This window comes from Sciurus carolinensis, chromosome 9 (genome assembly GCF_902686445.1).
Source record: "Sciurus carolinensis chromosome 9, mSciCar1.2, whole genome shotgun sequence".
Taxonomy (NCBI): domain Eukaryota; kingdom Metazoa; phylum Chordata; class Mammalia; order Rodentia; family Sciuridae; genus Sciurus; species Sciurus carolinensis.
This window is the reverse complement of record NC_062221.1, coordinates 50,277,912-50,290,559: the sequence shown is the minus strand read 5'-3', so window position 1 is coordinate 50,290,559 and position 12,648 is coordinate 50,277,912. Positions and strand designations below refer to the sequence as shown.

The 12,648-nt window shown below is 37.1% G+C and overlaps 1 protein-coding gene across 14 annotated transcripts in view; it reads left to right on the top strand.

Annotated features, from left to right (window-relative positions):
- The window catches only part of Pex5l (peroxisomal biogenesis factor 5 like), a 215,359-nt gene that overhangs the window by 140,393 nt on the left and 62,318 nt on the right, over positions 1-12,648 (top strand). For all 14 annotated transcript variants that reach the window (XM_047563860.1, XM_047563856.1, XM_047563854.1 and 11 more), the window contains 3 exons: positions 3,425-3,619; positions 4,589-4,712; positions 5,589-5,685. In XM_047563860.1, the coding sequence (XP_047419816.1) occupies positions 3,425-3,619; positions 4,589-4,712; positions 5,589-5,685 (416 nt within the window). The remainder of the gene's footprint in view (positions 1-3,424; positions 3,620-4,588; positions 4,713-5,588; positions 5,686-12,648) is intronic.

Sequence of the window (12,648 nt, the reverse complement as noted above, 5' to 3'; positions counted from 1 at the left end):
ATATTTAATTGTCAATGGATCTTTTATTTTATTTAATTGTATGTGGTGATGAGGATGGCACCCAGGGCTTCATATATGCCAGGCAAGTGCTCTACCACTGAGCCACAATTCCAGCCCCAATATATATTTGAATTACTACTATTACTATGCTTATAGCATCATTCTAAGAGCTTTAGGTAAAGTGCTTAATTCATTCATGATCTACAAAGTAGAGTTTTATTCTTATTTTAGGCAAGCAGAAACTAAGGCTCAGAGGGACTGAGTAGCTTTCTCAAATCACATAGCTAATGCATGGCAGGGTCAAGATTTGAACTCAGGCAGTTCTAACCACTGTCCTGTGCTGCCTTATTTTATGTATAAATAAGGACTACTTAATGTTGGGACACCAAACTGGGTTAGCTAACCTTAGGTGATAAAGAGAGGACAAAGTACAAAAGGCACGACTAGGACAAGATAGAGCTGTTCAGAACTGTTTTTCCTTTAGAAAAATTGTGCTCACAGTCTATGAACCGAGTGGTGACTGACATATGTTCCATGTAGAAAAATATGTACATGTGAAAATAATATTATACCTAGAAGACATTTTATTGGATCTATATACACATGCACACATGCATGTGTGCCCACACATACACACATTTTTGCATCCCATGACAGGAGGAAATTTTCCTTAGTGATCTCACTTTAAGCACTTTAGTATAGGAACCCAAATCTTCATGTGCCTAAGATAATTTTTTCAATTGAGTTAAGAAGATCAGCAAAGTAGATACCCCCTTCAATGCCTAGGTACATGGTCTTTGAAGCACATGTGGACCCAGAAGACCCTTATTTCTAAATCTTAACTAAAGGAGACATACATCCTTTAAATTGTCATTATCTTCCTTCAGATAGAGAAAGGCTGTCCCCATATTGTGTTTTCAAAATTGTGGTTCTTGGAGAATTTCTCAGCTTCAAAGCTTGCCATGAGACCTCTAAGACACCTCTTTCATCAACTGGGTGACAAATAAGACCTTTGTATGTGCTGAGCATTGGTTTTACCTTTGCAGAGAAAGAACAAAGGGACAGAGAGCTCAGAACAAACACAAGAAGTGCCCAGGACACTTTGGAGAGGAAAAGAACATTACTGAGCCTAGTTTGAATTAGCAATTCACTCTGTCAGTAATTCCTTTATCCAAAATAGTGAGAAGCAGAGAGAGAATTAAATCAATGCTTGCCAGTTATTATTTTGCAACAAATGGACTTCCAATGTACAAGTAAATGATTCCTATATAATTTGCTTCTAAAAGAAGTCCAGGAGTAAGTGACTAATTCTTCGTTGATGGTAGAATTAGTAAAAAGACATATATGGCATTTCAGAGACTGTCATCAGCTTCCTTCCTCCTGCTATTAGAAAGTCACATTGGGCCTGAAGTCCTTGTCAAACTAACAGTGATCTGGAAACTTCTATTCAACCATTCATTGGGTGGGAAGTGTGTGGTGTCCTCACCTATCTTGGCTGCTTGTCACGCTTACGTTTTAGATATAAAGCCAGGAAATTTAATTCTAAAAACCACTTCTTTCCCTCTACCTTCAAAGACTTTCTAACCACACAACACTTCCCATATCTCAAAGAATCTCAGTGTTGTAAAGTGGCTCCCATCTTCTCAGGAAGACTCGGTTGAGATAAGCTGACACTTTCAGGCCATTTTATGATAAATTTATTTCATAGGATCCTCTATAGAACCAATATCTTTGTCTCATCCTCAATTTTAATCCCAACAGTGTTTCCTCTTTCTATCTGTGGATTTGATTCTGGCCTGAAATGGAAAGGAACAGGGAAAATAGAAGAAAAACAAAAGTCCCAAATTGGCCTCCCAAGAATAGAAATTTATTTTATTTTATTTCATTTTATTTCATTTCATTTCATTTCATTTCATTTTTGCAGTGTTGAGGATCAAACCCACAGCTTCATGCATTTTAAGCAAGTGGCCTACCACTGAGCTTCATACTTACCCCTGATCCACAAATAACACTTACTGAGTACCTATCATAAGTCGGGCACTTCACACAAATTACATCATTTAATACTCATACCTAAAATTCTATTAATTCCCCATTTTTCAGATAAGGAAACTGAAATTAAAACTGCTCAAGGAACTTACCTCAACTCCCACAACTAAGCAGGGGTAGTCAACAATAGTCAACCACTGTGATTTGGAATTGAAATCAGAAAACAAGATGACTAAGAGTAAAGCCTGACGCTATTCTAAGGATCTCATGGGGATGACTAGCTCTTGAAGGTGGTGTAGTACTAAAGAAATCCTGCGTGTTCAGTGGAGCCCTGAAGCTACCTTGAGTGGCAGGGGGGCAGAACAGATGGAAGGGTGTTGACATTTCAATAAAAATCCATTCTCCACTAAGAGGAAAAGCTGGGCTACTTAAGAAGAGGCATGGTGCCCTTGTAGACTGGGCCAGAGAGGGTTAACATCAGGGTTTCTCTGTCCTTCAGTGCCTTCCAAAGCTACCTGGGTGAAGAGATCTCAAGCCAGGAAGTCACCAGGTGTGCTCTGGTGCTGAGACAGCAAAACAGCAGGAGCTGATGGAGAAGGAGGGCTGGAGAGACCTTCTCTAACTGGACTTTTCTATTTCTCACAATGAGCTAGTCCAATACTAATTAATTGCCCTGTAAAAGAGAGCAGAGGGTTAACAAAGCTTGCCTTTTAAATTCTCATTTGCCTAGTTTGCATTGGAACAAATAATTGTTTCTACCTTCATTAGAGTATTAAATACAATGTAATCAACCTGCTAGGAAATAAAAGCGTAACAGCTTTATAGCTGGTTACATTGAAATTTAAATTTGCATATTAAATAGCAAAAGCATTAACATGTGTACCTATTCATCAGCTATGGATTACAAAACACCTCTCCAGTGTGAGCCCAAACAGCATGCCATTTTCTGATTGAACTGCTTAATTAAATAAAAGATGATTAACAGCATTTTTTATACCCCATATACTTTACTGTTTAAAATTAAAACACAAAGACATTGAGAAACTTCACTAAATTTCTGAACATGATAGATTGACTATTCTCTGGCAAGAACTCATTCTAAAATAAGCCCTTGCTAAAAATGAAGCAAAACAAGTAAATTGTACCTGAATTCGGATTCAATTTTATCATCTTAATTTCATTCAAAACTCATCACTGCTAAGGCGGGTCTAAGTCCTAACTCACTGGTTCGTACTGTGCCAAATCTAGAGGAACATGAAGCAAACTTACCATCTAACAAATTGTCTTTATAAATCAATGGTAAGTCAAAGTAATTTGGTGATTCTAACCTCTCCTATGAACACAAGATCTCTCTGTACCCAACTGAAACCTATTTTTAAAAAATAAGTACAGAACAGTAAATGAAATTATCTTAACCTCTTCCATTTCTTGATAGTGTTGACCACAGGCTTGGATCTCCTGGACCTGAGTGAACCAGTGTCTCAAACCCAAACCAAAGCCAAGAAGTCAGAGGCCTCATCAAAAACTTCATCCCTCAAGAAAAAGGCTGATGGATCTGACCTTATCAGCGCAGATGCTGAGCCGAGAGGCCAACCTCTCAGAGGCCCGGAGACTTCATCCTTAGATTTAGGTAAGGCAATAATGTATGGTGGCTGCTGCCCAGGCTTGCACTGCTGGAGCTGATACAACAGGGAAGTTCCTCAGATGATTTTAAACCAGTGAACAACGAAGTAGAAAAGATGAAGTTCATTTAGGAAACTGGGCAGGACAGGGCTTCTTTTGTGTTTGAACCAAATGCTGCTATGGAGCTCCGACTTTGCATAAGTGATATTGATTCATTCATTTACACATCAACTCACACATACTGAGTTCTTGAGAGATGCCAGCACCATGCTAGGAATGGGTGTTACAAATAAAAGTAACTTGCTGTCTAAGAGCACTCAGTCTAGAGCAAGAAAAGACACAAGTAAACACCTCTAACACTAGGCCCAGGGACAGCCAGACCAAACAGTGACCTATAACAACTTTGGGTATGTGTTCAAGACAATCATATCAGCTACCATTTATTCTTGGCTTAAAATGTCCAGGAACTATTCTATACTTTACATATATTGTCTCACTCAATCATCACAACTCTGAAATAAGTTAAAAACCAGGTTTTAAAATTTGACATTGAAGTTCACCTCCTTAAGCAAAATTTCTTTCTATAAACATTCTAGAAGTGCTTTAAAGCCACCTCTTGAACTAAAGGCTGGTAGATAGGACTCCGTATGCACAAACTACACCAGATCCCATGGACTCATTCTTAAACTTGAAAATACACATAACCCTTGATATAATAAACTCAGGTAAAACTACTTGATTGCTTCAATTATAAAAACAGTTCAATTTACCTTAAGAGGCATCATTTTTCTTTAGCTGCACATTTTAATTCATTTTCATTCCTCATTGAAATGGTAAAGATTGGTCTTGGATCTTAAGAAGATGGGCTGAGTAAAGGTCACCTGGATAAGTCTTCTCAATCTTAATTGATGTCTCTTCTCTCTGCACCTCATGCTCTCGCCTGGGCTCCCTAACCCCCTTCCTTTCTTCTGAGTAGACATTCAAACCCAACTGGAAAAATGGGATGATGTTAAGTTTCATGGAGAGCGAAATAGCAAGGGGCATCCAATGGCAGAGAGAAAATCATGTTCATCTAGAACAGGATCGAAAGAACTCTTATGGTAAGACTTTAATATCAGAAAATAGCTACTGGTGTGTCAACTGTGTGTGTGTTTCTTTCATGCACTGAAGTAGCCAATGAGTTAAGTTAATCCATGCATAATAACCTCCTACATAACAATGTTAAATATAATGGCTTCCACTAACTCTAAATTTTCATCTGAATTGTCCGAAATTAAGTCCTTTCAGCCAATAAGAATTTGAGGAGGTTCAGGATTCAATATTTGTTGATGATTTTCTGAATCCGTTACTGGACTATTAGAAGAGGTGTTTATGTATACATACATGAGTGAGTATATTTATTATATTACATATATTGTAGTTAAATTAAAATTTTTGGGTTATTCAGGTAAACTTTTCTGGCTTTCTCTATCATCCACCTAAGGCAATGCAATAATTAAGAATATCCATAAATACCCCTAGGAAGATCTGCCTTCCTGGATTTTACCATGTTTTTGAAACTTCCTGAAAGACAGTACCTGTTTCAACCTTCTGCTACATTGCACTTATCAACTTATGATGGCATCTTAAAATCTATATGAAGAATATAGTGAACTACTCCCTCCCCGCAAAATAAACACGATGTTTTTTCATGAAGTGGAGTCTTCTCTTCCAAAAATGGCATTGCATTTATTTTTCTTTTAGCCCATAATTTAGCTGAACTCTAATCAAACACAGTAACACCTAACACCTATAGCCAATTAAATCATGAAAGTGGTCACTATAATGGAAATTTATGAAAATTATCTTTCTCATCAGAATTCCAATGAGAGCTTTGCATGGCTTTGAAGTATCCACATTAACTAAATGTCTTGGCTGGATTTCTAGCTGAATCTGTTTCTTGATGTACGTTAATTTCCTTAATGTATCCATCACAGGTCTTCAGAGCACAGATCTCAACCAGAACTGAGTAGTGGGAAGAGTGCCCTCAACTCTGAGTCGGCTTCAGAGTTGGAGTTAGTGGCTCCAGCACAGGTAACAAAGCCAATTCTTCTTCAGGAAACTTATCTGTTCTACTAGAAAATATGTAGATATTGCATTTAAACTTTGCACAAAAAGTTTGAAGTCTTTTTCTGTATTTTGCATTTTGTGTGTTTTCTCACCTGGTAACTGTCTCAATGCTTAGAATAACTGAATAGATGTGTATATGTATATATATATATATGTTTGGTGGGAATATGTGTTAATGAATCCACTGTGAACTTAGCACTTTTTGACTATTCCATTATTTTGCAATACAAAATTTGTTCTACTTCAGGATTAGCACTATTTATATAATAGGATCCAAAGAAGAGGAAATTATATCTTGAGTGTTTGTTCACGTCTATGCCCTGTGGAATAAGATACTTACTATACATCAGAAACTTGCCTGTTAGATTAAGATAAATTTCATGCCAAAGAATATATTATTTCAGTTATTAGCAGCAATGATGATCTTAGTAAGAGCTCCCATTGTGAATGCCCACTAAGTATTAGGGACTTACTATGTACTTTTCGTATGTTATATCTACTACTAAAATAATCCTGGGAATTATTATTGGCTGCACTTTAAACATACTTAAAGATACTCTTCAGCCAAACATATTTTTCTGGAGCATAATCACTGGTGGGAGTGGAGTCTGAGCCAGATCTGTTTGTCTACTGCTTGGCCCCCGACTCCAACGTAACACACTTCTATAACTATTCATCCCCTGTGGTTAAGACCATCTCGCCTATGATTCTAAGAGGGCCCAAATTGGTCTCTCAGTCTTTTCATCCCCTGGAGTGTTTTTCAAGGCTGCAGTCTTGACCTAAAACTATAGAGAGTTCTTGAGAAGTGTGTGCCCACTCACATTCATGCAATCTACAGTCTAGCTGAGGTGAGACAAAGTGGTTACGGAAAACAAGTGGGCAGAAATGAGCGGGAGAAATTTTCTAGAGTTAATTAGATGGAATGTTGAGACTAAGAGGGGAAATAATGTATTTGAGGTGAAATAAAGGGATAACTATGATAGCAAATATTATTGAGCACTATGACTACAGCTTCTAATATAGATCATTTGATCCTCACAAAAGACTGAATGAGGTCAGTCCAGTTATCTGCCCACCCCCATTTGTACAGATGGGGAAACCAGAACACAGTAAAACAAAGAAACTTATCTGTGTACCCACAACTCCTAAGTGGCGGAGAAAACAAGGACACAGAGAGGGAATGGAAGGCCCCTGGAAACCTTGCTAAGCCACCAGTAGCACCCCGTACAAACACTTCACCCTCCTCAACAGAGGACATTACCATTCCCAGAACTCAGCTGGAAAACAAGTCAACTAACTTTCTGAACAAATCGCCCTGCCAACCTTAATGAATTGTAAATGTAGCATGAAAGAATATTTTCTTTCTTTGTATTCATTCCAAATGTATCTTTTTTTAAAAGAAAAATTACAGCACTTATTAGAAAAACATTTCCTGGTAAGTGCACTAGAGATTTAGACTCAGCTAAAGTAATTGGTCCTATTTCATAAACTGGAATCCTTGGAACAATTTAATTTGGCAATAAAAGATTTGTTTCAAAAGCAGGGTGAGACTCGGCACAGGTGGGCTGTTCTACAGCGAGCTGGGGCAGGAGAACAGCTGGGGTCCCTGGTTACCATAGAAACCCACAATGCCTTTATCTTATTATCCCAATGACTGCTACTCTCCTGCTGGTTGTCTGCTTCCATCCCACCACACGGTCTTTCCACTTACTCACCAGCAGGCCTTACTTTAAGCAAACACAGTGTGCTTTGGAAAATTGGTATGAAATTCCTTATATTGTCTTCCAAAATACAGTTTAAAATGTGCAATGAGAGTTCTGTCTCTAGGTAAATCTTAGTGAATCCTTTTAGAAAGATTATTATTTATAAAGAATTTACCCCTTTTTTTTTTCACTTACCTTGCATGTTTACTTATCAAGATTGATTCAAACTAAGAAAATACATAATCCTCTAGTTTTGATTCCAACTTATCATGAAATAAGAAAAATTTCATAAATTTGAGATCTAATACTATATCTAAAACACCAAGTCACTCAAATGGAGTAGCAAGAGAATGGAGTGATTGGTCTACTTGTAATAAAAACGAGTGGGTCCTCTCAGAGGAGAGCAACAACTTATGTCCCAGCATTTCCTTGAGATGAGAAGGAGATTATTAGAGGATCCTGCCCAGTATCACTTCTCGGCTCTGGGTTGACAGACTACATTAGCTAATAACCTAAGGGCCACTCTTGGTCATCTTGGCCTTGGCTGATAGGTCCTCACTGGAACTGGTTTTATAGAACATATGGCTGGTGGGCTTCAGTACTTACAAAAAGAGGAAATTGGGGCATAGAGTCACACCACTCAAATGAACCATCTCAGCCCTTGTTACTGCTGCACTCAGAGGAAAGGCAAAAAAATGTTTTCTTCACTCTTGAACCTACATATGTTACCCTAGTCAGTAGCTTGACAGGTGAGGAACTTTACAAACCCTGTCTTAAACTCACATTTCAGACTCACAAAGAAAGTGGAAGCTCACAATGTGAAGAATACTCATGTTTTTTCGTTTTCTTTTCAAGATAAGAAAAGGGGAAAACATAGTATAGTCTCTTTCAAATAGTGTTTTGAATACACTAATCAGAGTCGAAGGAGATTACAATAAATTATTTAATCTCTATATACTTAAGAAGAAAGTTTCTTGATGCTTATGCAAACTGTGTAATTAGTGTTCCCTAGAGTTCATTGTTTAAAGAAATCGTGCAATCTGAAAAATTAGAAAATGTTTGAATAAATGAAGAAAACACAGAAAGTAATGATGTAAAAATTAGTTTTTTCTATAAATGTGTTAACATAGTGATTGATGAGGCAAAAGAAAAAGACTTCAGCCTTGGCTGAAGAAGAATAGTTCAAGACTTCCCTTTAGAGTTTGGACACTCCAAGACAGGCTCTTACAAACCTCAGTAAGGTTTTGCCAGAATGTGCAGCAGCAGGCTCTCCTGATGCTTAGTCACGACCAGGTAACCACTGATTTTGCCAACTTTGGCACAGAGAATGCTGCCTTTCACGTGATCATTGTTCCGAACCAGAACAATTTGAACTTTGAGTGCAAATATGTTTTCTTTTAAAAAGAGAATGTATACTGATGGCTGCCATTTATTATATACTTCATGTGTTTACTATGAGATAACATTTCTTTTCTATTATTTAAAATGCTTATAAGAACCTTGTGAGTTAACATCATCTCCATTTCGCAGATGGAAATGTGTATTAGAGAGAAATAATTTTCTCCAGGTAATGCAGCTGAGAAACTAGAATTCAAATCTCACTCATCAGCTTGTAAAGTCCTTTATCTTAACCACAGACCACCTCATATCAACCATGTCCTTAATGCACCCAAACTAACTCACACCCATCTATTTCCTTTCTTATTGAAACCCTGAGCTAAGTAATTTGAAAGAATATGTTCACTGACTTCCAGAAACATTGGAAGACAAATTATGATTGTCATCTGATTTGATACCATATAGGATTTGGTGCCTCCCGTACCTAATTTCATTCTCAACCTCTTACTTCAAAAGAATGGCTAATGACTTCCATTTCATTCCATTTCAGTTCAACAAAGTGACTGTATGCTTACTATCCATAAAGCCATAAGTGAGGCAGTAAAAACGTCAGAAAGATGAGTTAGATTATAAGAAGTATTAGACCTTTAAATCTAATAGAAACATTAGATACACTGTAAATATTGAAAGTTTTGCTTGTTGGAAGACAGTACAGTTATCACATCAATATCCCATTTCCCCTCTGGGCCACACACACAGCAAGCTATTGAAGAGAAGGAATGGTCAAAGATGGAAGGAAAGAACAAAGAAAAGAAGTTGAGAAAAAAGGAAATAAATCCAAAGAATCAGCTCAGCATAATAGGAAATCTATACATAGTAGTTTCTCAGCAAATGTATGTTACAGTGGAGGGGGAAAAGCAACCAAGGGAATGCTAAGAAAAAAGTAAAACAACACTTATCAAATATAACAATAGAAGCAGATCCTGATAGCAGAAAGGACAGAATTAAAATTTTATTCTTGGTCACTTTGGAAACTAATTTTTTAGTTACATGTGGTAATGGACTGTGCATCTCTATTTAAAATCAGCATTTATTTGCCTTTATGTTCCGCATAGAATTTCACAGTCATATGGAGATGAGGAAAATGTATTGCCATAGCCTCTACAAAGGAAATTTGCCCTTGACACATGACAGACAGCGTTCTTTGTGTACCTCCCATGACAAATGGCTGTTGAGCAATTAAGAAAAAAATTCTAAGCATCTCTATGAAGCTAGAGTTTCAATAATCTGCTCCAGTGTAAGAATTCAATTCTTCTTCATTGACCACTAAACTTAAGGCTTTAAACACATACTTTTTTTAATGATCACAGATCTTACTTGATACGCACTAACCTAAAAGATAGTAACAAAAGCCAAGTTTTACTAAGTACTTACTATGCCCTATGTATTTGTACTTACATGAATTATAGTATTCAGTTCTTACAGGGACCCTACAAGTGCATATACACTGTACAGATGAGAATATAGAAATTAAGTCATTTGCCCAAGGTTGCCAGCTAGTACTAAATGGTCACCTAGGTTGAACCTCAAGCAGATACCAATGACAGTGCTTTTAAAGTCACACAGTCATTCAAGTTGTTAATTGTTATATTTTCTTTTTATACATATTCCCTTTTCCCCCTTTTAATTTCTTTTGAAAGAATGCTGAACTTCTGAAATGCATGTTGGTGGGAGAGTTCTAGCAATAATATAAAGGCAAGTGGCTGAGAAGTCCTGAAGAGCCATCAGAGTGATGAGGTGGGGGTACCTTACATTGTGACAGCCACAGCCACGAATCCAGCAATTTTCAGATCAAAATTTTGATCATAATCATAACTTCAAATAAAGAGAATGAAACACAATATTCCTTTTGAAAAGTTATTCAATTCTTTCTTCTCTCCCTTTACCTAGTGCTTATCATTTAGAACAAACAACAGCTGGAGGAATGAAAAGCTTTCTTCTTTGAAGAGTGTAATACCCTAAGATCCAATTAGCTTAAACCAATTAAAATGCCATTTTTAAAACCAAAGTATTTCCAGGAGGTTGCTATAGCTGTGGAACATTTTTCAAAATCATGCAAAAAGAGAAAAGGTCACAGTAGAGCACATGTGTGATCTGCAGAGTTCTACCCACACACACATAATGCCAATATCTATATAAGAGCTTCTCTTTGTGGGTCCCAGCCCAGCAAGAGCAGCATCACCCAGCAACTTATTAACAATGCAGATTGTAGGACCCCACCCCAGACCTGCTAAATCAGAAACCCTAGGGAAGGGACCCGGCAATCTGCATTTTAACAAGCTCTTCCAGGTAATTCTGATGCCCACTAAAGTTTGAAGACCATGGACACAGAAGTTGTGCTATCAAAACAGCTGCAACTCAAACTTATGGGTACAGTTATCTTCTTTATCATACCTCTATTTAGGTACTAAATATCAACACTTTAGAAGCATTACGTATATACATTTTCCCAGATTAAACTTTTGCCTATAAATAGTACAGCAGTATTTCATTCTGTTTTTAACCAGCTTGTCTGGACATACTGCTAAATTGTGGGAAAGTTTCATAATTTAAAATTGTGTACTTATTTCAGTTTGAAACTGCCTCTGCTTACATTTAGCATTTATGTATGGTTCATAGCATTTATTATGCTTCCTTGGGCAGGGTAGGGGGAGGTAAGGTAGATAACACTTGTCTTAGAAATAACCTAAGGTCTTTCTAACAATATGGAAAATAGTGCTTCCCTAAATAGTAATTGTACTATCAAAATAAAATAGCATTTGCACAGTAAGATTCTGTTTGTACTTGTTTGAAGTGGAAGAGAGAATATGAACTGTAAAACTAGAATTCTGAGAGAGAGAGATTCTGCCTCTTCTTCCTGATAGACGGTGCCCTTTGTATCCATGAGCCATAATCCAGCTGGGTCGTGAAACATTGATGAAGAGAAGAGCCAGTGACAGTAATGGAGTTCTGTTAGGTCAGACTTCACAGGAAAGCAGATCCTGTTTCACTGGCAAAAGTGCCTGCTAGGAAAAGGCAGTGTCTTGGACAAAAATATCAGTGCTTTCTTTTTCTTGTAACACCATTCATGGGTCATTTATACCATCATAAAAATGCACTGAACTGTTTATTTTTTATTTACTTCTCTTCTAACTAACAAATGAAAAATATGTATATTTATTACGTACAGCATGATGCTTTGAAACAGGTATATACTGTGGAATAGGTTGATTGAGCTATAATTAGCATATGTATTATCTCTCAGACTTATTTTTTATAGGAACACTTAAAATGTCTCTTGGTAACTTTCAAAAATATATAGTTATTAGTTAGTCACCATACCATACAATTGATTTCTTGAACATATTCCTCCTTTCTAAAGGAAATTTTATGTCCTTCAACCAACACCTCCTCCCCTACCCCACCTCCCAGCCCTAGTAACTGCCTTACTACTCTCATTCTGTGAGTGCAGCTTTTCTGGATTGCACGTATGAGTGAGATTATGTGGTATTTGTCTTTTGGTACCTGATTTATTCCATTTAATATGATGATGTCCACAAGTTTCATCCATGTCACAAATGACAGAATTTCTGTCTTTTTAAAAGCTGAATGGTATTCACTTGTGCAAACGCAACACATTTTGTTCATCCATTCATCAGTTGAGAGACACTCCTACTGCATTTTTGTAATATTGTGAAGAGTGCTGCAGCAAATATGGGGGTACAGATTTCTCCTCAACATCCGATTTCATTTCCTTTGGATATAAACTCAGTAGTGGGATTGCTGGGCCATCTGGTATTTCAATTTCTAATTTTTTAAGGAAGTACCATACCCTGTTCATAATGGC